Below are 23804 nucleotides of genomic sequence, written 5' to 3' on the forward strand. Positions count from 1 at the left end.
TAATACCTAACGAGTTTACCGGATCGGAGCATCATAACTCAGGTACTAGATAGGCCAAATTCATTGCCAAACCTGTGTTATGGTGAATGCTCCTCTCAAACCCAGTTCACAACTTGAATAGCAATCCAAACCTGTTATAGCCCACTAGACTCCCCCGAAAACACGGCCGAGAATATCACCGTTATCCGCTCCATTCAGAACTCCAGCTTGTTGTAGGGGCTATTTATTATTCTAGCCGCCTCAATCATTATCTTTGCGAACTTGTCTCATAATTTCAAGGATAAACTGAAGTTCTTCTGGCTTTGATATACATTTTCCATTCTGCATCTCAATCACTTCTCATACGGTTACCCCACTATCATCATGCCTGATCAAATTCTTGACGATATCTCTCATCGGAGATACAATCCCCTCACGGATTCCTGGCTGCTTGTATCCCCTCATCGCACGAAGCGACCTTGGCAGTACGTTTGACCTAGTTTCAATCGGAAACAACTAACATGTCATAGAGGTCAGCAAGAGGCTGCTGTCGCGACAGAACTCCCCGAATATGACCCCAAAGTACGCTCATGATATCACATCATAACGATTTGATCTGACAACCTCAGTGTTACCTATGTCCCGGCAATCCACGAGCAGCTGGTGACTCTAACCCGAAATACGAAAGGACGTTTGCCTTTGTGAACGACTACAGCGCAGTCAAGCAAGAGCAGCCTGAATATGACGCCAAGGCCTCATCCAACGACTTGGAATCTCTTCTCCTCCAAGCCCAGGGTGTCAAGGGTGTGTGTTATGTCCTCACCTTCTCTCCCAAGCATCATGTCACCCTTGCCGATATGACTGCCAACGAGATTGTTCCCGTTATTGAACACTGGACACGCATCTATGCCAACCATCTGACGCCGTCAAACCCCCGCGCGGCTGAAGCTGACCAGCTTAATATCTCCATGTCCAAAGACACTACCCCTAGCCCCGAGGAACAGTACCGATATATGCAAATCTTTGAGAACAAGGGCGCTGCAATGGGTTGCTCCAACCCTCACCCTCATTGCCAGGTCTGGACCACATCTACTATGCCCGAGGAGCCAGGCAAGGAGCTTGTCCAAATGACCAAGTATCGAGAACAGCATGAAGGCCGACACCTCTTAGGTGACTACGTCAAATTGGAATTGGAGAAGAAAGAGCGAGTTGTTTGGGAGAACGATGCATTCGTTATTGTGTGCCCTTGGTGGGCTGTGTGGCCGTTTGAGGTTCTTGTTCTGCCTAAGCGACACATCCGATCCCTTCTCGACTTTAAGCCCGAAGAGCGACTCCAATTTGCCGAAGCCATTCAAGAAGTCACCCGAAGGTACGACAACTTGTTTGAGTGCAACTTCCCCTATAGCTCTGGCCTTCACCAGGCACCGCTTGACGGTACCCCTGAGGAGTTGGAGAGTGCTTATTTCCACATGCATTTTTATCCCCCTCTGCTGCGCTCGGCCACAGTCAAGAAGTTCCTCGTTGGTTACGAGCTCTTGGCTGAGCCGCAGCGTGATATCACACCCGAGCAGGCTACAGTCCGCTTGAGGAACTGCGGAGGAGAGCTCTACCGAAAGAGCCTATAGGCTTTACCCATCCACTTGGCTATTAAAATCTACTCAATTATATATCCATCATGATTTGTATGTCATTGTTCCACAAGCTTTACCCGACAAATATTCCCCCTGAAACTCAAATTATACCCCTCGTACGATTGTATTACCACATTTTAGTTGTACTGGACGTAGTGGTCCCGAACCAGGGGCATCCAGATCAGGGAAGTGGAAGCCAGGGCGAATGGGAAGTATTGAGGCAGACCAAACGTCATGGTCTTGAAGACAAAAAGCTCACTGGCAAAATGTGAAAAGGCAACAATGTAGGTCCAGTAAGCCAGAGTGTAGACAGGACCAATGTGGAGGTTGTAAGCAGCGTAGCATCGAACAATGCAGGTGATGAGTGTCCAGGTGCCAAACAGTCTGCCCGCGAGGGGAGTCAACTGGTCGGTAGCCTTGGGGTCATTCTGAGCAGGAATCAGCTTGTTCGTCTGATCCTCGGGTTCGAAGTTGTTGGTCTTGCTGGGGAGCTTTGGGTTGCGAATAAAACGGCCGTTGTAGACTCGTCGGGAAAAGTGCAGCGTGGTGTACGCCTGCAGCGAATTGCCAATGGAGATGATGGAAAGCTATAGTGGTCAGTTTTATTCTGTAGGAGACGGATGTTGGGCGAGTCTTACGATGATCATGTAGTAGGGTAGAACACCCTTGGCTTCAGGGAGGAAGGGCTTGAGGGCGTCCATGATGATTAGTGAGTCGGAGTAGATGCACTGCCTTCTTTACAGCTTATAGGTGCAAAACAACAATTGAAGAAATAAGTAGGTATCAGACGATTACTCCGACTCCGTAGGACATGCGATTTTTGGTGGGAGACGCGGGCTATAATCGGCGACCAAAGAACAAAAGAAGCTTGGACCAACTCAACAACGTCAGGTCAGGGGTAGTCGAAATCTACTGGTCCCCTACCTAAAATTCAATTGAGTGCCCAGCCTAAGCCAAGACGAGGAGCCGAGGGGCAGACGAGCTGCTTTTTATCTTGTGATTGACACTTTTAATCTATTTCTTTCCTTCTCCTTCTTGCACATTTGCATTTTCCATTGCGCACTCCAATCATGACTGCTATCGCAGACTTTTTCGAAAACGTACCGCAGCCTCTGCAATGGGGTCTTGCTGGTGTTGGTGCTCTCTTCCTCGGCTCCAAGATTCTGAGCTATCTCCAACTTGTCCTCAGCGCCTTCGTTCTCGGAGGTACCAACGTAAGTGATTGTGTCAATTGCAATTTTCCGGGCTAACGATTATCACAGCTGCGTAAGTACGGAAAGCCTGGTACTTGGGCTGTTATTACCGGTGCCTCTGATGGCCTCGGCAAGGAGTATGCTCTGCAACTCGCTGCCAAGGGCTTCAATCTCGTCCTCGTTTCCCGAACTCTGTCCAAGCTCGAGACCCTATCCACCGAGATTCAACAAAAGTACTCTGGCAAGGGCCTCCAGATCAAGGTCCTTGATATGGACTTTTCCAAGAACAACGATGCCGATTACGAGCGCCTGAGCGAGCTTATCTACGGTCTTGATGTCGGTATCCTCATCAACAACGTCGGCCAGAGCCACAGCATTCCCGTTCCTTTCCTCGAGACCACCAAGGAGGAGCTTGAGAACATCATCACCATCAACTGCACTGGTACTCTCCGAGTTACCCAGACTGTCGCTCCTATCATGAAGGCACGAAAGAACGGTCTTATTCTGACCATGGGATCGTTCGGTGGATGGACACCTACTGCTCTCCTGGCCACTTACTCTGGTAGCAAGGCTTTCCTCCAGCAGTGGAGCAACGCTCTTGCAGCTGAGCTTGCCGATGACAAGGTTGATGTCTACCTCGTTCTCAGCCATCTTGTTACCACTGCTATGAGCAAGATTCGCCGCCCCAGTCTTCTGGTCCCCAACGCTCGCAACTTTGTCAAGGCTACCCTCGGCAAGGTTGGACTTGGTGGATACCAGACAGCACCTTATACTTATACCCCCTGGTGGAGTCACTCTTTCATGCTGTGGTTCATTGAGAACATCCCTGGTGCCAACGGCCCTATCACTATGTCTGTAAACAAGAAGATGCACGAGGACATTCGCCGAAGGGCTCTCCGCAAGGCGGCCAGAGAGGCCAAGAAGCAGTAAATGCAAGACATAATCTAAGTGAAGGGTAGGAGATTAGGTCCTCGTGTGTAGGTACACAATATCGAAATTAAAAAGGAGGAATGGGATTCAATATCATAGTAAATATAAAGCATTGAAGTTGATTTATCTACTAGGTTAAATCTTGCCTTTGTTTCCCGTTTATCAAACGTCTGGCCCCTTTATTAGTAAAAGTAAATTGGAAAAGGTGATGCTTGAATGACTATGTTCCTCACGTTTAGGGAAGAAAGGATCATTGTCATGGAGACCAAGAAAAGACGGATGATATCCTTGCTGTACCACATGCTGCAATGGCCAATATTTTCCTTTGAACCACCTTGATTCTTGCTTGAGAACTGAGGCTCTGCATCTAACAGCTACCTTGAATCAAGCTGAAAACTACTGGGTTTCACATTAATAAGGGCAGTACAGGCGACAAAGGCTACTGATAGCTATCAAAGAGAACACTTATTAATAACTCTAATCTAACATAAGTGATATATAATCATTGCTTCCACTTCTTGAATGCTTGTTTGCGTAAATCTTCATGACGCGTGGTTACCGCTCTCTCAGCCTTGCACCAAAACGGTCCTAGCGCTCGAGCCCCAGTCGCGAAAAATCCGTGCTCCATATCCAGCCTCCCCAAGCTCTCGTCAAATTGTTTATCATTTTCTCTAGCATGCAACACTTGCAATAGCCTCTGTTCAACCCCGACGACGACGCGATTTAATCGAAAACCAACGACGAGGTTATCGACGCGACAACGGGGGATTGATATCCTTACCATAATTCATCCCACGCGCAAGCCAATCGTCGCTTTTGATGATCCGCGATCTGCTTTCATCGGTATAGCAACGACCACTGGTGAAGCTACCCAGGCCCGCCGAGGGCTTCGATTTTACCGCCCATAATGTCGTTTCCACAAACAACTCCCGTCCGGCCAGTTCCAGGCGCATTCTTGAATACGCCAGCTGTCACTTCGAGATACCAGCAAGGCTCCGATCCTGTGCGCCGACAGCTGTTCCCAGTTTCTGAGAGCGGCCAGTCCGTATCGAGTCTCAAGAGCACTGCGCCTACATCATCAGCATCACGAGGTGTGACAGTCACGGGCTCCTCAGTGGTGAGACCATCTAGCACCGATGGCCTGCTTGTTCCGACTGTGCTGCCACCTCTACGATCCGAGAATGTCCCCCCCGTCATAAAGGCGGCCAAGGCTATCAACACTTGTCTCCAAGCTGATGGGCGCTATCCCGACTTGGACTCATACTGTAGACGTAGGTTTAGAGTCTTGCGATGGTAGAAAACGCTAACACGACACCAGAGGGCGCGTCATCCGACTACGATCTCGAGAGCACCGATTCCGCTATGGCCCCCTTCCACAAAACCCAGATGTATCCTATCCCGAACCAAGTCTTCGATCATTACAATGCTGGCGAGCTTCAAACTCTGATGGGTCTTTTTGCTGAGATTAACCATGCTTGGGTTGTTATTGACAACTCTTTGTTCTTGTGGGACTACACACATCCTGACCCTGAGCTCATCGGCTTCGAAGACTCACCGCACACCATCCACGCCGTCGCGCTTGTACCTCCGAAGCCAGGTATCTTTGTCGGTTCAATCACCCATATCCTGGTTGTTGCGACCTCCCAAGAGATAGTTCTGCTGGGTGTTTCGGCTACGGATACGCCCTCGGGCACTAAATCGGTAAACCTGTACCAGACGAAAATGAACCTTCCTCTACGTGGCACCGACGTTCGCGTGATCACTGGATCCTCCAACGGTCGAATTTTCTTTGGTGGCAGTAACGACATCGACATTAACGAGCTTTACTACCAATCCGAAGAGAAGTGGTTCTCGAATCGATGTGGAAAGATTAACCATACGAATCCCGGCTGGTCTTCAGTCGTCACCCTGCAAGGAAGTTTCTGGTCGCAAAAGAGCCCTGAGCACCTTGTCGATATTGTGATTGATGATTCGAGAAACCTTGTATATACCCTCTCGAGTCGCTCGACCATCCGAACATACCATATGGAAGCGCCTGATCGACTAAACAAGGTTATCGAGAAGGAAAAGGTCCACTGTCTTCGCGACATTGCTCACATGATCAGCCAGTCTCGACTTTTGAACGATAGAGTCGAAATTGTCGCGATCAGCCCCATCTCCAAGCAGGAAGCCGCCAAGCTGCATTTAATGGCCCTGACGAATACTGGATGCCGATTGTTCTTCAGTGCTACTAGTGCTGCATCATATTTGTACGGTTCCTCGACCAACCTGGCTCCCCAGAGTATGCAGGTTCAATTTATCAAATTCCCTCCAGGTCACAGGTCGCCGTATGCTGGCAGCGAGACCACTATCGACCTCGATTCAAACTCTCTGACATGGAGCCGACAAGGCGCACGATTCCCTCCTGGATATTTCTTGGATTTTGTTCGTAAGGAGTCGAACCCCAACGAAGATTCTCTATTTATTTCTGGACCCGAGACGGGACGTCTTAAGAATACGCTCCCGACGTCTCCCCTCAAATATCACGAGAGCGGAATTTGGATCGATATAGGAAGTAGAGCCGAGGCGGTTGGAATTATTACAAAGCCATTCGCTGCGGCGTCGCAACCTCTAGGCTTTGGTAACGAGTTAGCTGTCCAATTTGACGATGCACCTAGCGAGTTTGCGGTCCTCACCAACACTGGTGTTCACATTATCCGACGAAGACGTTTTGTGGACATCTTTGCTTCCGCGATTCGAGGGGCTGTAGGAGACGAAGGGTTGGAGCTTGTCTGCCGCCGGTTTATTAACACTTATGGCCGTGTGGAGACAGTTACAACCGCTTTGGCTGTTGCCTGTGGTCATGGAGGCGACTCCCGACCTGGCGCAGCGCGTGCCATCGACCAAGCTACTGAAGATCGGGCTCGATCTGTCTTTGTTGACTTTGGTGGCCAGCCTACAATGGCCGAGACTGACAGCGCATCCCTCACAACAGAGTCTGTCAATCTTTCGTCTCGACACGACGCCCTGGCTCTGTACCTGTCCCGATTGATACGCCAGCTGTGGAAGTCGGCAGTTATTACTCCCGGCGTCTCACCTACTGGTGGTATCACCATCGGCTCTACAATTCCTCTTACTAAGCTCAGCACTGTTCAAGAAGCGTTGGAGCGTCTAAGGAGGTTCCTCGACTCCAACAGGGGTCTCATTCAGGGCCTGTCGGGCCCTTCTGATCTCCAACACGTGTCCAGTCGCCAAGAGGAGATTGCTCTTCAGGCTGAACACCAAGCTCTGCATGCTCTTCAAAAGTTGATGGAGAGCATTTCGGAGGGCATCTCGTTTGTGATGATGCTTTTTGACGAGCGTGTCGCCGATATTTACACCAGACTAGATGATACCGCTCGACAACAGCTCAAGGACCTTACATACGAAAAGCTCTTCTCTCAAACAGATGGCAAAGATCTGGCCAAACTTCTCGTCAAGGCCATTGTTAACCGAAACATAGAGAGTGGTTCCAACGTTGAGACTGTTGCCGACGCCCTGCGAAGGAGATGCGGCAGCTTCTGTAGCCCAGATGACGTGGTGACTTTCAAGGCCCAAGAACAACTTAAGCGCGCTTCTGACCAGCCTCTTCAAACCAACCAGTCGCGAAGCCTGCTCCACGAAAGTCTCAGGCTCTTTGAAAAGGTTGCTGGCAGCCTCACTTTTGCCAATCTCCAGACCGCTGTCCAGCAGTATATCGACCTCAAGTACTATGCTGGCGCTATCCAGCTGTGCCTTGTTGTCGCACGCGAGAAGGACAGGGGTAACACGGCGCTTTCATGGGTCAACGATGGAAAGCCCTCATCAGACCCTCGAGCCAATGCCTTTAACGATCGCAAGCGTTGCTATGATATGATTCATGATGTGTTGAGCCACCTGGACGCTGCGTCAAGCAGTGAGCCCGAAATGGTCGACGGCCGTTTGACATTAATCGCTACAAAGAGGCTTGAGGCCTACAAGGTTGTGAATGAGTCGGATGATGAGGTGTTCCACTTTGACCTCTATGAGTGGTATATTCAACAAGGTTGGACAGACCGCATCCTGGCTATTGATTCAAACCACGTCGTTACCTTCCTTCAGCGACTTGCTGGTACCAACATCGAGCATGCTGACCTGCTCTGCCGTTTCTACACCAACCGCAGTCGCTTCTTCGATGCAGCCGAGGTGCAGGCCGAACTTGCTAACTCCGATTTCCCCATCAGCATCAAGGACCGAATCAGATTGCTCAGCTTGGCCAAGGCTAATGCCAACGTTTCTACGACTGGTATTAGCCGACAGCAACAGCAGATGCTGAATCACAGCGTTACTGAGTTGCTGGAGATTGCACACATTCAGGACGATTTACTCGAGCGACTTAGAGCCGACGACCGTATTGATCCCGAGAGGGCTATTGAGATTGAGGATGCTCTCAAGGGCAAGATTCAAGGACTCTCCGAGGTAAGTTACCCAGCTCTGGGTAACCAACGACTTTGCTCACAACTTCTAGCTTTTCAACGACTATGCCGACCAGGCTGGTTACTACGACCTCTGCTTGCTCATCTACCACGTCGCCGATTACCGTAACCACATGACCATCTCTGGTACATGGAGCAACCTGATTCAGCAGACACACGATGAAGTCATGTCTCGTCTAGAAATGTCAGAACCTGGAATGCCCTCCCCACCACTACCCTACGAGTGTGTTACCAGCAAGATCCAAAACATTGCCCACCGCACATCACTCGACAGCTTCATCTTCCCTATCCAAGACCTCCTACCAGAACTCTGCCGTTACGCGGTGGCGTACCAACAAGATGCCACAATTGGCGCAGATCCCACCTGGCCAGTTCAGCTCTTCCTCACGTTGGGGGTTTCTCATGACATGATTGTTCGAGTACTGGAAGGTGTTTTCGATAGCCAAGATTACGGCTTCAGCGGATCCGTGCGAAACCGCATGATTGAGCTTATTGTTTATGTCGTTAACGACTGGGTGGCCGAGGCTCGCCGACGTGGTGGTGCAGGCAAGGGTGGCGCTATTGGCCCTTCTGTAGCCGACCTCCTCAAGAGATGCGACGCGGCCTTGCCTCCTCCCGGACACGGCAACAACGCCGGCGGTGCGGACCTGGCTGATGTCAGGCGAGTGCTCAAGGGCCTGAAGAGAGAAGTGGATGGCCTGTCACAACGGGTGCCAACGGGAAGTCTCAGGTTCGCATAGGGTGTCTGTTCAGCGATGATGGATTGGAGAGCATAGAGATTTCAGATGTTGTTTGACAGTTTTTGAGTAGTCTAGTCTAGATAGTTCGTTGGTGCAGTCGAGGTTGTGGCACTGTTTTTGTCAAAGGGATGATGAATATGCTATAGGCGCCAATTGGCATGAGGGTGCGTTGTACTGTACAGGTTCAAAGGTATTTTTACATGTAATTATTAAACACATGGGGGTTGATAAAAGGCGCCCCCGAAAAGAATGGAAGAAATCTAAGAGAGGACAGTTGTCTATGACTCTATCGTTAGTGTGTTGACCGCCAATATCAGGCAGTGAATGCTATGCTATGGATGGGGCACTCTCGTAAGTCCATCCACCAACGCCCAGTCATTCCTGTGTTTTTACAAGGCGACCACAATAAGGAGCAACGCTATGCAGCGTTACGTTGACTATGCGTTGCTCTCTTTGTTTTACCGCTCGACCTTGGGCTCCGATAGTGAGATGGCAGCGGTGAGATGTGGTATTGGGTGGTGAGGCCTGCATATGTTCGCCTCACTTTGCGAGGTTAGGCGAAAAGTGACACGCCACGCGTGAAAATAGGTGTTCAAACGGGCCTCACGCAGAAGGGGAGAATGCTGTGGGGTATTGGGGGTCACTGATGTGAGGCGAAGATGTTGGATATATAAGTTTGGTGTATGTCAGGATAGATGAGTGAGGCAGACTACACTCGGCTTGCCTTTCTGGGTTCTCTCTACAGATACATTCACTATGGTCTGAGGCCTTGACTATTTTTATTTTTTTTGTTCTCTCTGGAGCTGGACTCCTTAATATCTATACATCGACGATGGTGACTGGTTCATCAACGACGACTGGCGCATCAACAACCACGATGAATACCACTATACGTTTTGCCACGCTTCCAGCGTGAGTCTTTTACCCAGCGAATAGCCAAGAAATCAACTTCGCCTCGCTGGGCACCACGTTCAAGACCAACCTCGCAGAGTTTCCACATACTCAACTTTCAACTACAACCTCGCGAGGCTCTGGTCGCCCATACTAGACAGGATCCGGCGTCCGGTATGGTTCCAAAAATAATATCGACTTCTCGTATCTCTCGTCCAGGATGGACTTTGATCAGATACTTGATGGTCGCAAGAATTAACGGGGAGGTTTGTCGGTCGCTCTTATAGATTTGGCAATGGGGGAACTTATAGAGGATGGCTTATGGGATATAGAATGGTTGGGTAGAACTTGAGTTCAAAAGCATTCTTTCTATAATGTTTGGGAAAGAGGTTTATATGATCATTCATTAGTTAATCCTTTGTATGATTATGTTCAAGTATGATGGTGGTTAGATTGAGTTACGCTGTCAGATGTATTCGGTCACATACCTGGACAGTCATCTTATACAAATAAGCCTAATAGAAGACTCCTGTCTCATTCTCTTTACTTATTTTCTCATGCAATTAGTATGTGCTGTTCTAGATATAGATACCTTGATGAATGCCCCGATATAGTCTCCGTACGGCGACTTTTCGGAAACTTCGAATATCATAAATATCCCATCACGACGTCCGAATACTTGATCAACTCATTCGCACTCATGATCAGATCTACAATAACAATTGCAATAAGAACAGTAAACTCACCAAGAATGGCCACCACAAACGTTGATCCCGCCTTGAAGACTCTCAGTGAGCTCTACAATACCATGGACAAGGACAGTCTCGAGACGCAAATGATCTATGTTTCGCAGACCCTGATGCCGAGGCTAATCAAGACACTGCCTCCTCAAATGGGAATATCAGAAAAGACGTCGACTCCTGTGACATTTCTGGACAATGCTTGTGGTAGTGGTGTTTTGACAGACGCTGTTCAGAAGACACTATCCAAGGATGTTCTCGACAAGAGCATTTTTATTAGTGCAGATGCTGCAGATGGAATGATCGCTATTGCAAAGAAGCGACTTGGGCCCGAAGGTTGGGTAAATACGGAAATCAAGAAGCTGGACGCGACAGTGAGTTGACTCTTCTTCAATGTACAACATACAACTGACAAGACTTAGAACACTCAACTGGCGGACAATTCGTTCACACATGTCGGTGTCGGCCTTGCACTTCATCTTATCCCTAAACCAGATGCTGTACTTGCTGGTAAGTAAACAGCCTTGACTCCCTTCGAACAATACTAAGGCGCAACAGACTGCAAGCGCATCCTCAAACCAGGCGGTATCTTTGGCGCAACAACATTCCACAAAGAGAACAGTTTTTGGGTTCCAGACATGAGATCAGCATTTGCATCATTTCCCTTTGAAGCGCCCATGCCAGACGTTATGCCTATGCAGGTACACGATCAAGGTGAATGGACGAACCCGGCGTGGATAGAATCGCACTTGAAGGAGCAAGGATTCCAAGATGTTCGGGTCACTGTTGATCACGACAAGTACTTTTTGAGGAGTGCTGAGGAGTACATGTTGCAGTGTGGTATGATGCTGGGATGGGTGATAAATACCTGGTGGAGTGAAGAAATGAGGAGGGAACATCCGCTGGACGAGGTGAAGGAGTTGTTGAGGAGGCATTTGGAGGAGAAGTATGATGGGAAGGGTTGGTATATTGAGTTTAAGGTGATTTGCATGACTGGAAGAGTTGAATTGGACGGTGTTGGAAAAGAGTTAGGCGGTTTGTCCTAAGATATTGTGGTTTTTAAGGTACTTTGTATAGGACTTCAGAATGTGATTGCTATGTAATGTGCAATGCCTGCTGCTTTAGTGTGATACATGGCTGATGTGATACCCTCGTCACTTGCTTTGGTCTTGTGGTTAGAATAACCATTGTGCCTTTTTTCTTCTTCTTTGCTATACAGTTCAATATTCATGAATGCTCGGTTCTCTTATACAATTTTTTTAATATCAATTTCTGTCAATATAATCTATCTATCACAATATTGTTCTCTTAATTCTCCGGTATGATCCCTACTTCAATCGCCATCGACTTACACCATGGAACATAAAAGAACAGTTATACTTGCCTCCAATGCCAATCAATTCAAAACGAGAGCCAATAGAACCAATTGGTGGACTCATTATCATATACTCAATTGCGTTCCTGTGCTTCCTCGAGATCCTCCCTTGGCGTAGACAACGACACGTGATACATTTAGTCAAGGGTAGCTTTATCCACATGGTCTCGACCTCAGCTTCAACGCTTCAAGGAGAAGAGGGGACAGCCAAGTGTTATCTTGCTTTTCTTATCTCTTGATCGCCATGTTATGATTTTGATGCTCAGCTTGGACTCTTCAAGTCGCCAATTGTCCGAGGCTGGTTAATTCCTGAACCTCATCCTTGCGCCCTCCTTATCGCCACAATTGCCCATCATGATTGCTTCCTGGGCCTTGATCGCCCTTGGCGCATTCTCGTCGCTCGCGTCCGCAACACCAGCCAGAGAAGATGCGCTTCCATCATACCATTACAGCGCTTCTATACCTGTCGAGTGTATGAGCCGTAACTCGTAGGTCCTCTCCAAACTACCGTTGTAACACTACTAACAAGCTGCAGAGAAACAGGCGAACACCTCGAAAACGAAAAGCACGAGATTGAATGGAAACCCTTTCCTACCTGCAACGAAACAGGCCGACCCCTCGAGTTCAACTACGGTAAAGAAGGCGAAGTCAACTGCACAATCGCCATGATTGACGACCCCTTCTTCCATCTCCTCGAATTCTACATCCACTCCGATGCGCCGTTGTCCTGCCGCATTCCTTCTCGGCCAGCCGCAGAAGTCGAAGTCGTCGGCGAGAAAGCCCCCGCGCGCGAATACGTCCCTCTTGTTTTTGCCCTCGCCGGCACGTTGCAGCTGAGCCACATCCATATCAGCACACACATGAATGTTCTGTTGCACAGCACGCCGAAACACCACGCGCATCCTCATGATAGCGGCGTGCTCGACTCAGCTATCGCGTACAGCACAAGTCCTCTACATCATTTGCAGGGCTCGCATACACGCAAGCTGGTGATTGGAGATCCCCTGCCGTTGTCACTATCGGTGCGGTGGTTCCCTACGCCAGCGCTGCCCAAGACGGAGGGCAAAGTGGAGTGGCAGGGCTTGGGAGGTCATATCTACGCCAGCACTGTCTTTTACAGTCTTGTGTCTTTTGGTGCTGGTGTTTTGGTTGCTGCCATGTATACGCTGGGTGTTGTGCTACCCAAAAGGCTCAAGGGACGAGCACTGGGAGGAGCTACGCCTTTGGGATATGGTGTCAACACTGTGGGTAACGGATGGGGTTATTCAAAGCCGAACAAGAGATCGGATTAAAGATCTGTTTATGTACAATGCATTTTGGAGTCATGGGTGGACATGGGCTTTGGCAATGTAGAGCTTGTAATGAGAAAGCTGGCGACTATCAACACCAGCGATGTATATCACACTCCGTTTGTCTTTATCCATCTTATTTTTACTGTGTCTTGGACTTGGTATCGTTGCTCACGCGTCGCAATAACCTCATGTACATATCCACAGCCATTACACCAGCTAATTCGTCAGCAATATTTATGACAAGAGAGAGGAAACTTACGAATAAATGCATAAGGGAAATACGTGCCCCAAGCCAAAGTCAACTTTTGCTGATCGTTCACCATCTCTGGTCCCATAGCCAAAAGCTCAGCGACGCAGGCGACAGAACCCATGGCAGTCAAGCACCCAAAAGCTAGCCCAGCAAGCTCAGTAGGTCCAGAAGTAGGCTTCTTGGACGCCATGTTCCAGACAACATACGCAGCGAGGGGGAATTGAACAAACAGCTCGATGTAGTACATGCTGCGAAGCCACTCCCCAGAGAAAGCTGGGCCGTAAAAGGGATCACCTGAGAGGGAGAGGTAGGTGTCGCGGATGATGGTGAGGAAGTGTAGGGGAGCTTTGGGAGAGACGTAGAGAGATTCTGGGTAAAATTCCGTAAAGTCGAGGACTGACGATGTTAGTTGGGTTAGAAAGAATGAGAGTGAGGCTACACACCGATCATGCCGATGAGTTGGGGGATGATCATGACCAGGTAAACCCAGTCGCGGAGTGGTTTTTGGGCCATTGTTAGATTGATATGAAACTACAAGAGATGGAAAGATGTTTAAGAGATCAATTGAATTACTGACGGATGTTGTCGTGTTATAAGATTGTTGAAGAGGGGCTTATGTGATATCGGGAAATGAAATGTGATTCCGGCGCCGGATCCTAGTTCCACCCGGGATTCTCGGCCGCCGATGGCTTCAGAATCGCGGTAATCATAGACCGTTATCACAAAGAAATACATAAAAACAAAAGTAGAAATAAAGATCAATTATTCTAGACGGTAGCATATATTCCGGTCATTAAGGGTATATCAGCAAAGTAAAGAATGACACCATCCAGTCCTCCCTTTCAATCTATTGTACAAACACCACCGCCATATTATTATGCCCATACCACTAATGAACAGTTGCTGCAACCGAATTTAGAGACCTTTCCAAAGACTCTACATCATATCCAGCCATCAGATCCGCCCAAAACTCATCATCAAATTGGAAATCTGCCGCCCAATTCGGATTGCTCTGTAGTACAGTCGACGGCTCAAGAGCAGCCTGCGCCTGTTCAATCTCGCGCTGCTCATCCTGCGGAATCTTGGACAGATACCACTGCCGGATCCATCTGACCTTGAAACTCGACTTGAGAAACACGCTGCTCCCATCCTCCATCACTCTTCGGCGTCGGTTGAGTCGTGCTGCTTCTTGGTCTGCTTGTGCGAACTGATCGCTTAGTTTTTGGAGTACGTTTTGGAATTGTAAGCGTAGACGCGCAGCTTTGACATCCCAGTCGGAAGAGGTCTCTGCAAAGATGAGGCGGGATGCTGTTACTGTTACAAAAGCGAGAACACAGATTACTGTGCAGGGAAGAATGGAGTATATCGAGGCTGGTACGGTGGTATGGTGTTCTATTGCGCTGCGCACGGCTTCAAGACACTTCCAAATGTATTCGGCGCGTATGAAGGGTTCGTTGAGTGGTGCGTCGGTTGTCAAAAAGCCGGCTGGTTTCATGGTGAGGATAGGCTCATAGAGACGAACAATAAGAGAATCGTAGTGAGCTTTGAAGCCAGCTAGTTTCTGTCAGCGACTGTGTTTCTGAGAGATTCATGTACTAACGTGTTTGTTTCACAGCGTCTGGTTGCGCTTCATAATACTTGTCTATTTCGCGATGGACATTATCCAGAGCCATCGCTGTCACGGCGTTGAAAGTCGTTGGTGTAGGATCCAAATGATCAATAGCTGGTACAATACTAAAGCCACGATCGGCCATGTGCTGCATGCGAACTAGCGAAACGAGGTATGTATCTGATTCGAACTCGTTGCTTGCGACAAGACTGTCGCAGCACTGCGAAAGGTGAGTGCTCCAGTTTACGAGCGTGCTCTTGCGGAAATTTGAACTGAGTCTGCGTCTTGTTAGCCAAGTCCAACTATCAGGAGAAGAAACCTACAATTTTGTAATGTGGTAGACACCCAGCACAGCACGTTTGTCGGCCGATGTCTGGTAGACTTTTCCCTTCAAGCAAGCCTTTCCCATTGTAGTCCACGCATCTCCGAGCAACGTCTTTGGTCCGCCCAGAAACGAACCGGCAAACTTGTCCAGTCGTAGATCGATGACCAGCCCGATGGCCATCTGGACGATATTCGTAACTTGAAGCTCTCCGTAGAAGTGAAAGTCGTTCCTATTTAATCAGCATCTGGACTAACCCCCTTTGCGGCAGACGTACCATCCAAGGTATACCAGAATAGCCTGTAGGATATCCACAGACTTTTCTTGCCTCACGATGACATGCTCGGCCAGATACTTTCGGAACCACGCCTTGAACTCCATCTGCACCTTGTCTTCCAGCGGCGACACAACCGCCAGGATGGTCCAGAACAACAGGCTTGACTCTATGTACAGCTCTTGCGATGTTATAGCACCTGGTAAAGGCACAAAGGGAAAATGCGGCACGTAGTCCCTTGTGTAGAGGGCCAACCGCTCCGATGCTTGTTGGTGCGAGATGCGAAAGCCTGGGAAGAGTTCGACACTGGGGGTGAGGTTTGGAGGGATATCGGGTCCATGAGGGACCATGTCCAAGGATACCGGGCTTACTGAGAGCGACGACATTGATCGAGGCTGTGGTTGAGTTTGTTCCTTGGGGCTTTCGGGGGTTAGAGGGGAGAGGTTTTGGCGCTGGTTCGCCGCGAGGAGAGAGACGATGCCATCAATCTTTTTCTCCAACTGCGCGACTCTTCTGCCAAGTTTGTTAGTATTATTTCGAGAGGAGGAGTATTCGTGCGTACGTTGACTTGCCTCGCTTCCTTCGTTGTGTGACTTCTGGTACTTGACAGTCGAGCTTCATCCGTAAACATCTACCAACATGAGCATTTATCACTACTTATTTAGGAACAACATACCTTGTACAAGACTTTTCCGGTCGCCCAGAACCAGAACTGGGCCACTGACACTTCATCTTGAGTCTTGCGCAGTTCATACACGCTCTTGTCTTGTGCTGGTCCTGCGACCGAACATGGGCATCGGAACATTCATCCATGACGAACAACGCAACAGGGTCAAAGACTGAATAAGAAAAAGAATAGTGTAAAAGCGAAAATGATAACACGCGATCGATTAATTAATTGAATCTGCTTTGCTCTACTCTACGCGGCGGTAGAGAGGAGATAACGACCGGTAAGCCCGGATATCGGGCGTCTTTATAATGTCCGGTCCTGCTGGAAATTCAGTGTCTAAGCCTCGATGGATCGGTTTTGGGGCGGATTACGGGGGTCTTTTTATCCTCCGGTCCCCGATTCAAGGGATGGTCTGAGATGTCTTGTAGCGCTTACACCCAAAGGCACCAATAGAAAGTGTCATCTGTACATTTAAATGAGCTCATGGAATTTATTTCAGATATTCAAGAGGTAGATCTATCCTAATCTGATAATATTGATGCAATTTGGCCGTACGAGACCAAAAAAAAAAAAATACAGTAAAGTACAAGACCCAATACAGATACTGGAATCACTTTCTGTTCACTATCACTTCATTCTGTTATCTCACATCCCATGTTCTTCTCCAGCAAATAGCATCTGGTGCTTGTAAGATCGGACAGACCTTGGGCCGAGTTTAGCAGCCTTTACCAACATGAAACCCGAAATCCGACGTACAACCAAGTAGCAATGGTTACAATGTCCTCTCCTGACCGAACATGTACCATCATCAAGCCGTCGGAAGGTATTAGGCAAGAGGAGGGTAACTGGATCTGCAGTTGTTAGCTAGGACAATCATGGTTGGGACATTCATACAATAATCACATTTTAGAGAACTGTGTAGGGGACAATACGTGTTTCATTGTCAACTAAAATCTAGTACACTGTCAGTTTAGACAAAGGAAAGAAGAAGGAGTGTCTTACCATAATCCGGTCGTAAGGAGCGTGTTGCGCTATCCTTTTCAGCGCATGTTTGTTTCGACATAGGAAATACTGCATAGCTCGGTGAGCTGCAACGATGTCATTTCTAGAAGAATCTTGATATCATCAAGTTCGAATGGACATTCCCATGATGCCTCTGGTCCACCAATTTTCTCTCCCAGGGAACTCCGACTCCCCTGATGGTGGTGTTTTGAAGGCGTTGGGGCGGAGCCCACTCAACACGGCCCTGTCATCGACAAGAGTCTCATCAACTTCAGGTACAGTATCGAGCGGCGTGCCGATCACACTGCAAGATTGTTAGCTTGTCTAGACTTGCAATGCAGAAGAGGGGGACTTACTTCTTGGCAGGCTCCTCCTCCTTCTTCTCTACCTCGGTCTTTTCTTCGACCTTGGTCTCATCCTCGACCTTGGTCTCATCCTCGACCTTGATCTCTTCATCGTCATCAAGGTCCATGCCCATAAACGGAGCAACCTCAGCCTGGAGACGGAGAGTTTCGCGGCGCAGTTGGCGCTTCTGTCGACGAGTGAGGACAGTTTCTTCGCTGCGATCAAGGGATTCGTTGCCGAAGTTGCCCATGGAGGCTTGGCTTTGGCGACGGCTAGCACCGTTGGTCGATTTTTCCTCCTTGGAAGACATTTTGTCTTTTTGGTGAAGAGTTGTGGTTTGCTTTTCTTGATAGATTTTCGTTGATGTGTAGGTGGGAGGTTCTTGCTGTGTTTCAGATGATGTTAGATGTCAATAGAAGGTTGTGGTGATGGAAAGAGATGAAATTTAGTCTGGGATTTTGGGGTAATTTATATCTTTTCTGAACGAGAAGCAGAAAGAAACAGGTGCACTTGTTCACAAGGAAATGCACCGCGTTCGTAATTATTTGGCGCGTCCCGGCGTTTGTCTTGCCGGCAGTGAACTACAGATAGCGCGCTTCGACATCACTGACGGACACCCGGATGGCAACAGCATGCGGGACAGGGGGTTGTTCGACAGTCACAAGGGCTTGCATATCAGAATGCGGCAATAGTTCTTTTTTTTATTTACAATTATGTTCTAACTAAAAGGGTGACAGTATGGAACATGTTGGACCTGGAAGACGAGATACTGGTATAAAGCAGACATCTTGCATTGTACCACATCGAACCATAAGCATGCAATTACAATGCATTGTTCTAACGAGGAAGGGTTTGGTGTCATGAACTGGTCGTTGTTCTTCGTCGAGGTGTCTTGTTCGAGCAAGATATCACCACAACGTCCTTTCATTCAGTCAATCACGGACACGCCGTTTTGTTTATGATCATTGACTCTTTTTTATGTTTCATCTACTTGGGTGTACGGTAACTTGGGTCATCTGCCACAACATTTCTGCTGCCAGGCCTCGGATACAGGTAGCTAGAAACTTGACCTGTGAACGGTTGACACCAAATACAAGCGATGACTTGCAAATATTGTCGAACTCAGCCTTCCCCTGAGCCTTCCCCTGAGCATAGCAGTCTCCAGCAATGCCAGAGAGCTTGAGAGGTGACTCTAGGTTCCAGCATGAACCGAAGGACATTCTGGTTAGAGTCAACAAGGACTGAGTTGTTCCATGCACCTTTGACGGTGGAAAACACGGCTTCTTGTCCTCAGCTCCATCCCCTGTGGTCTTTGTTCTGATTTTCATGACCAAACGACAACCAAAACGGCATTCTTTGCTTATACTGCTGCTACATCTGATATAGTCTGATATCGTGAGATTATTTGAAAGGCAAGAATATTATCTTGTCTGTTTAGAAAACCCCAGAACAACTTCAATGTTTTGACAACCATAAGAAATTATATGTGTATGACGCGAGTGTCCAAGTGTCAAAACCAAAACCCAATATTCAACACGCAGAGTACCAAGCGTTATTTAGCCTTTTATCAACGACTAGCAATGTCTCGTATTGATTTATATCAAGATAAAAAGGGGTTACACTGAGCGGATCTTACTTATCCCGAGCGCACGTGAGATGAAGCTCTCCACCTCCAAGATTCTCACTCATCTCAAAGACGCGACATCTCGAGATAATCAATTGAGTCGCTAACAAACGCATCGTTCTGTGCCATTGTATACCTTTATTTGACCCCTAATTCACTTGGGATCAAGATGCCTTCTCCAATTGTTGCCGCTACGGTCCAGGCGGCGGGCCTGTCGACAGCTTCTAATATCATGGCCCAGATGATTGAGGCCCGCCAAGCCAATGTGAGTATCTATTTCAATCGCTGATACAAGAATTGCAGCATAGATGTCCTAATTACTAACTGATCTCCAGCGCCCAATGTCCCTAGACATAATCCAGCTCCTCCGCTTTGTTGTCCTCACTTTAATGACTGCCCCTCCCAACTATCACTGGCAAGCCTTTCTAGAGCGCAAGTTCCCGGCTTATCCTGTCAGTAAAAGGCCCAACCTCGATCGTCTGAATGACCTCGAGATGCAGCCTAGCCAAGACGCACCTGAGCTCAAGGAGGGCTACGAGGAACGTTTGACACAGATCAACAAAGATAGAGAGCCCGAGTTCAGTACGCGTAACACCTTGACCAAGTGGTTTGTTGATTGTATCACTGCGGGTGCCATCATGAACACGGTCGCGTTTCTGGTAATCATGGGTCTGCTCAAGGGACAAGGCGGCTCTCAAATCTGGAGCAACATCAGGACGGTTCGTTAGATATTCATTGTCTGATATTCATACTGACAAATCACAGGAAACGATTCCCATCATTGTTGCTGGGTACAAAATCTGGCCAATTGCATCCATCATCAGCTTCACTTTTATTCCGGTTCACCGACGCATTGTATTCCTGAGCTTTATTGGTCTTTTATGGGGTATCTACATGAGTCTAGTGGCTGCTAGAGTTTAAAGAGTGGCATGTACATTCTAGTTTGAAAATGGAATATCATGTACAACAAGAAAGCTCAGACCTCTAGAGAACTTATCGACTGGGCACCAATATCTGAATGATTCATGTTACCTGTCACAATGTGGGGGTCACTTGATCGGATCAGCCCATGAGCATATTTTGAGACAGTTGATGCCATAGGACTGGGCTGGACAGAGCTGAGGCGTCGTCGTGTCGGATTGTGCCCAAAGGTCGCATATCAGGCTGCATGACCCGACCCTGCAGCGGGTGCCCCAGCTGCCCCTGATAACTGTATCTTGGCATTGCAGTATCCTCCGAGATCAGAAATGATATAAATTGAGGCCAGAGGCATGTATCACTTTGCGGAAGTAGAGGATTTTTGTTGGTGGCACGGCATTTATCACCAGAAGTTGAACAAGCGTCGCACAGGTGAGGATTTGTTGGTTGGCTTGGCTTGGCCTCGTGCAAGTACCATGTACTGGTAATCTCCCTGCGCATGAAATGGCATGATCTGATATGTTTGTCGAGTCAAGTAAGCTGCAAGCACGACTCAGCCACAGAACGGATTGATCACTGTTGTGTCATTTCAGCGTGTCCAAGCTTGAAATTGGCTCGGCGTATGCACACATTCGGAAGCCGAGCTTCGGAGGTGAGCAATGAGACAATGCAAGGAACTAGCAGTCAATAAGGGTCACACCATGTAAGAATGAACAGAGGTTGAAATTCGTAAAGTGAGATATGAATGAATATTCCTTTAATAACGCCTGATAGCCCAAACACCTCTAATACCTAAACCTCCAACCCAAGACCAAGACCCACGATGCAAGATTTTGATGTCAATAAAATGCGTCTGATTTTATGATGAGTTTTGGTTGTATCTGGTGTCTTTTTGCCAGACCTGGTGAACATCTTGAGAGAATTGTGCTGTCAAGTCACGAATTTTGCTTTGATTTGTTAGTATGAGTGGTATGTTCACCTGTAACAACGTACCAAAGTTTGGATAAATCCACATCCATGGAGACAACGGTAGAAAGGTCGGATAAATGGTTGATAATCATGGCTTGTTCGTGAGCGTCTTCGACAGCTTGTTGGACCTGGCGGCTTTCGACGAGAGCGTCTGTCATTTTTGCCCAATTTTGAGCGGCTTGCATGAGATATTCGCCAATATCGCTGACGATGTTTTGTGTTTGTTCAGAAGAGGTTGTAGAGGAAGAGGTTTGCTTTGCCATTGTTGTTGCTGTGACTTGTGATGTTGATTGTGCGTCGTGCTGGGGTTGTGTCACGGTTGTGTTTGGAGTCGTCATTGATATCCAAATGTGATAGTGTCAAGATTGTCCGTAATGGGATGAGAGATGAAAGAGGAAAAGGATTATTAATCTTGGATGGTGGTATGCGGTCGAGAAGAGTATAGTAAGAGTAAGGCACGAAAGAAAATGTAAAACAAACGGGTAGGAAGCAATTATTAGTAGTTTACTGGGGGGTCTCCCCCTAATACCTGTCAGACACAGTCACTGCATGGAATGATGATTGGGGGGTGTGAGAAAAAGGGCGAAACGAAACACCCGGTCATTTTCACTTTGTCACGTCTGAGCGGTGGAGACTCGATGAGGAAAAAGAAGCAGAAGAAGAAAAAGAAGAAAACGTCAAGGAGAAAAGAGAAAACAAGGCCAGCGGCCAAGCCAAGCCGACAGCCAACAGCCAACAACCAACAGAATGAATGGTAACGTCAACTGTTTAGAGTTGCAATTCTGGTCTAGTTTAGCGTATAAAAAAAGATGGAGACTTTGAGATCTAAAGACAGAAAGACAAAAAAGAAAAGAGAGGAGGAAACGACGCAAACAGACAGCTGTACAGAGTTGTATGGCCTGATTGTGCTGTTTAGGGTGTATATCGACAGACAGATACGGCAATCATAACTGAAAAGACCCAAACTTCTAGAAGGTTACGACTGCATATGCTCGTGAAATTACCAAGACATGTTGTCTCTTTTCTCTTCTCTCCAATATTCCCCGTGGAAATAATGTGGCGATTTCGATCCATTACGATTGCGCCAGTCCAGGACAGGTACTAGAGCTGCAACCCCTGCCTGTCTCTGGGAGCAGGAGAGGCCGGATAGTAACCCGGTAAGTGAGAAAGAATGGATCCCCTAAAATTCAGGGAGTTATGGGGAATAGAACGGGATAATTTGGGGGTTGAGACATTTTGGTCTGTATGCCAAGATGGGTTGAATCTTGATGGGGTTACTACTGGTAAATGCGGAAAGATATCGTCTGAATGCCTACATACCTTAGTATCTAGAGGTAGATACACAGTAGAGCAGAGTATCCATCTGTATGTACCTACATAGGCTATAGCATCTGTCCGTACCTGACATGATAACATCCGGACCTTTTGCCCCATGTTTCCCCGCGATAACAAGACTAAACAAGGGTCTTGACCATCGTCAACCAAAAACCTCAAAACTCTGCAGAGCGGAAAAAAACTTGATCAATCTCGTTCTATTCGGCAGTTGTGCATATCGCCAAGATATCACAAATCCCATCTACCGACAGATGCATCCAAAAAGGAAACTTCTTTTGTCTGTTGTCTCTTTACCCAGCCCCCAATTTTGGATTGTCAACATGAATTCATTGGTGATCGGCACACACGACAGTCGGCAACTGAGTCTGAGTCGGAAGTCTTTTTTTTTTTTTTTCATGCTGTGTCATTTCATGTCGCACATTCAGCGGTGAAGAGAGAAAAGCAAATAGCGACAAAAGAAAAAAGAGATAACAACAGCTAGAAAAAACATTCTCTTTTGGGCGGAACATGGCCTAAAGATTGACAGTGTGGTCTAGGCCACGGGCGCTAATGCACCCGAAACAGTGGTTCACCATCTCCGCTAAAATGCACTAAAACTGCAATAAGAGCCTCTAAAATGGGAAACACGACAAATTGAGGCTATCATTCTTCGAGATCGGTTACTTGTGACGATGTAATTACGGGAAAAGCAATATCCATGCAGACTTTTAGTTTACAGTCTACACGAAAGGGAAAGCAAAGGGAAAGGGACCCTTGTTTTTGTGTTCAGTCGGTGTTTGTCATGAATACCACTCGACTCTCATCCTGTGTTTCAACCTATTTTGATACCATCCCTTGGTATCTACCTGTCCTACACTTCCATCAGGCCACTTCCCAAACAAACATCGTATAATACCTTAAGTGGTGGCATGCAGCACAGACCGTGTTCCACCCCGGTGAGCTTTGCTTTCCGTGGGCGGCTCGTGATGCAAACATCCATGCAGGCCATGTTTTGACAAAGATGAGACGACATGATATGTGACGTATGTGACGTTACGTCAGATATGGGACTCTTTACACTTTGACATGAGTTTACAGATGCGAATAGATAATACCTGCTGACTCGCGAATGCCACGTTGATGGAATCCAAGTTTCTGGGCTGGGTGGATGTAGGTTAAACTCAATACTAATGTCCCAGACTAGATCCACTAACGAGACAACAACTCCAGACGATATCTACTACCCTGGACGGCATTGCCTTGG

The 23804-nt window shown here is 47.8% G+C and overlaps 11 protein-coding genes across 11 annotated transcripts; 6 read left to right on the top strand and 5 right to left on the bottom strand.

The window, feature by feature from the left end:
* Positions 1 to 363: 363 nt before the first annotated feature.
* On the top strand, positions 364 to 1604 carry FGSG_05668 (galactose-1-phosphate uridylyltransferase; the record flags this gene model as incomplete). Its single annotated transcript, XM_011325937.1, has 3 exons — positions 364 to 464; positions 510 to 561; positions 609 to 1604. 3 exons carry the CDS (start codon positions 364 to 366, stop codon positions 1602 to 1604), a joined length of 1149 nt encoding a protein of 382 aa, XP_011324239.1.
* A 9-nt stretch (positions 1605 to 1613) lies between these two features.
* On the bottom strand, positions 1614 to 2358 carry FGSG_05669 (uncharacterized protein). The gene is made up of 2 exons (XM_011325938.1): positions 2249 to 2358; positions 1614 to 2197 (listed from the first exon to the last, which is right to left on the bottom strand). Exons 1-2 carry the CDS (start codon positions 2309 to 2311, stop codon positions 1748 to 1750), a joined length of 513 nt encoding a protein of 170 aa, XP_011324240.1. The 5' UTR covers positions 2312 to 2358; the 3' UTR covers positions 1614 to 1747.
* A 322-nt stretch (positions 2359 to 2680) lies between these two features.
* On the top strand, positions 2681 to 3733 carry FGSG_05670 (uncharacterized protein; the record flags this gene model as incomplete). Its single annotated transcript, XM_011325939.1, has 2 exons — positions 2681 to 2824; positions 2873 to 3733. 2 exons carry the CDS (start codon positions 2681 to 2683, stop codon positions 3731 to 3733), a joined length of 1005 nt encoding a protein of 334 aa, XP_011324241.1.
* A 907-nt stretch (positions 3734 to 4640) lies between these two features.
* Positions 4641 to 8945, top strand: FGSG_05671 (uncharacterized protein; the record flags this gene model as incomplete). The annotated part of the gene is made up of 3 exons (XM_011325940.1): positions 4641 to 5004; positions 5052 to 8188; positions 8238 to 8945. 3 exons carry the CDS (start codon positions 4641 to 4643, stop codon positions 8943 to 8945), a joined length of 4209 nt encoding a protein of 1402 aa, XP_011324242.1.
* A 1642-nt stretch (positions 8946 to 10587) lies between these two features.
* FGSG_05672 (uncharacterized protein) lies at positions 10588 to 11622 on the top strand (the record flags this gene model as incomplete). Its single annotated transcript, XM_011325941.1, has 3 exons — positions 10588 to 10950; positions 10999 to 11086; positions 11126 to 11622. The coding sequence occupies 3 exons, from the start codon at positions 10588 to 10590 to the stop codon at positions 11620 to 11622; spliced, it is 948 nt and encodes a 315-aa protein (XP_011324243.1).
* Positions 11623 to 12157: 535 nt separating this feature from the next.
* FGSG_05673 (uncharacterized protein) lies at positions 12158 to 13281 on the top strand. The gene is made up of 2 exons (XM_011325942.1): positions 12158 to 12439; positions 12487 to 13281. Exons 1-2 carry the CDS (start codon positions 12306 to 12308, stop codon positions 13241 to 13243), a joined length of 891 nt encoding a protein of 296 aa, XP_011324244.1. The 5' UTR covers positions 12158 to 12305; the 3' UTR covers positions 13244 to 13281.
* A 186-nt stretch (positions 13282 to 13467) lies between these two features.
* Positions 13468 to 14006, bottom strand: FGSG_05674 (uncharacterized protein; the record flags this gene model as incomplete). Its single annotated transcript, XM_011325943.1, has 2 exons — positions 13468 to 13862; positions 13937 to 14006. 2 exons carry the CDS (start codon positions 14004 to 14006, stop codon positions 13468 to 13470), a joined length of 465 nt encoding a protein of 154 aa, XP_011324245.1.
* A 1670-nt stretch (positions 14007 to 15676) lies between these two features.
* On the bottom strand, positions 15677 to 16084 carry FGSG_12782 (uncharacterized protein; the record flags this gene model as incomplete). The annotated part of the gene is made up of 1 exon (XM_011325944.1): positions 15677 to 16084. One exon carries the CDS (start codon positions 16082 to 16084, stop codon positions 15677 to 15679), a length of 408 nt encoding a protein of 135 aa, XP_011324246.1.
* Positions 16085 to 17493: 1409 nt separating this feature from the next.
* FGSG_12783 (uncharacterized protein) lies at positions 17494 to 18025 on the bottom strand (the record flags this gene model as incomplete). The annotated part of the gene is made up of 2 exons (XM_011325945.1): positions 17494 to 17674; positions 17727 to 18025. 2 exons carry the CDS (start codon positions 18023 to 18025, stop codon positions 17494 to 17496), a joined length of 480 nt encoding a protein of 159 aa, XP_011324247.1.
* Positions 18026 to 19508: 1483 nt separating this feature from the next.
* Positions 19509 to 20174, top strand: FGSG_05676 (uncharacterized protein; the record flags this gene model as incomplete). The annotated part of the gene is made up of 2 exons (XM_011325946.1): positions 19509 to 19604; positions 19675 to 20174. The coding sequence occupies 2 exons, from the start codon at positions 19509 to 19511 to the stop codon at positions 20065 to 20067; spliced, it is 489 nt and encodes a 162-aa protein (XP_011324248.1). The 3' UTR covers positions 20068 to 20174.
* A 788-nt stretch (positions 20175 to 20962) lies between these two features.
* On the bottom strand, positions 20963 to 21662 carry FGSG_05677 (uncharacterized protein). Its single transcript, XM_011325947.1, has 2 exons — positions 21251 to 21662; positions 20963 to 21204 (listed from the first exon to the last, which is right to left on the bottom strand). The coding sequence occupies exons 1-2, from the start codon at positions 21487 to 21489 to the stop codon at positions 21117 to 21119; spliced, it is 327 nt and encodes a 108-aa protein (XP_011324249.1). The 5' UTR covers positions 21490 to 21662; the 3' UTR covers positions 20963 to 21116.
* Between the last annotated feature and the right edge of the window lie 2142 nt (positions 21663 to 23804).

Source organism: Fusarium graminearum, chromosome 3 (assembly GCF_000240135.3).
Source record: "Fusarium graminearum PH-1 chromosome 3, whole genome shotgun sequence".
NCBI classification, from domain to species: domain Eukaryota; kingdom Fungi; phylum Ascomycota; class Sordariomycetes; order Hypocreales; family Nectriaceae; genus Fusarium; species Fusarium graminearum.

Coding starts and splice junctions, on each gene's coding strand:
- FGSG_05669 (XM_011325938.1), bottom strand. CDS start 2,311: ATGGACGCCCTCAAGCCCTTCCTCCCTGAAGCCAAGGGTGTTCTACCC. Junction 2,198..2,248: donor TACCCTACTACATGATCATC/GTAAGACTCGCC, acceptor TGACCACTATAG/CTTTCCATCATCTCCATTGG.
- FGSG_05677 (XM_011325947.1), bottom strand. CDS start 21,489: ATGGCAAAGCAAACCTCTTCCTCTACAACCTCTTCTGAACAAACACAA. Junction 21,205..21,250: donor GTGGATTTATCCAAACTTTG/GTACGTTGTTAC, acceptor AACAAATCAAAG/CAAAATTCGTGACTTGACAG.
- FGSG_05673 (XM_011325942.1), top strand. CDS start 12,306: ATGATTGCTTCCTGGGCCTTGATCGCCCTTGGCGCATTCTCGTCGCTC. Junction 12,440..12,486: donor GAGTGTATGAGCCGTAACTC/GTAGGTCCTCTC, acceptor AACAAGCTGCAG/AGAAACAGGCGAACACCTCG.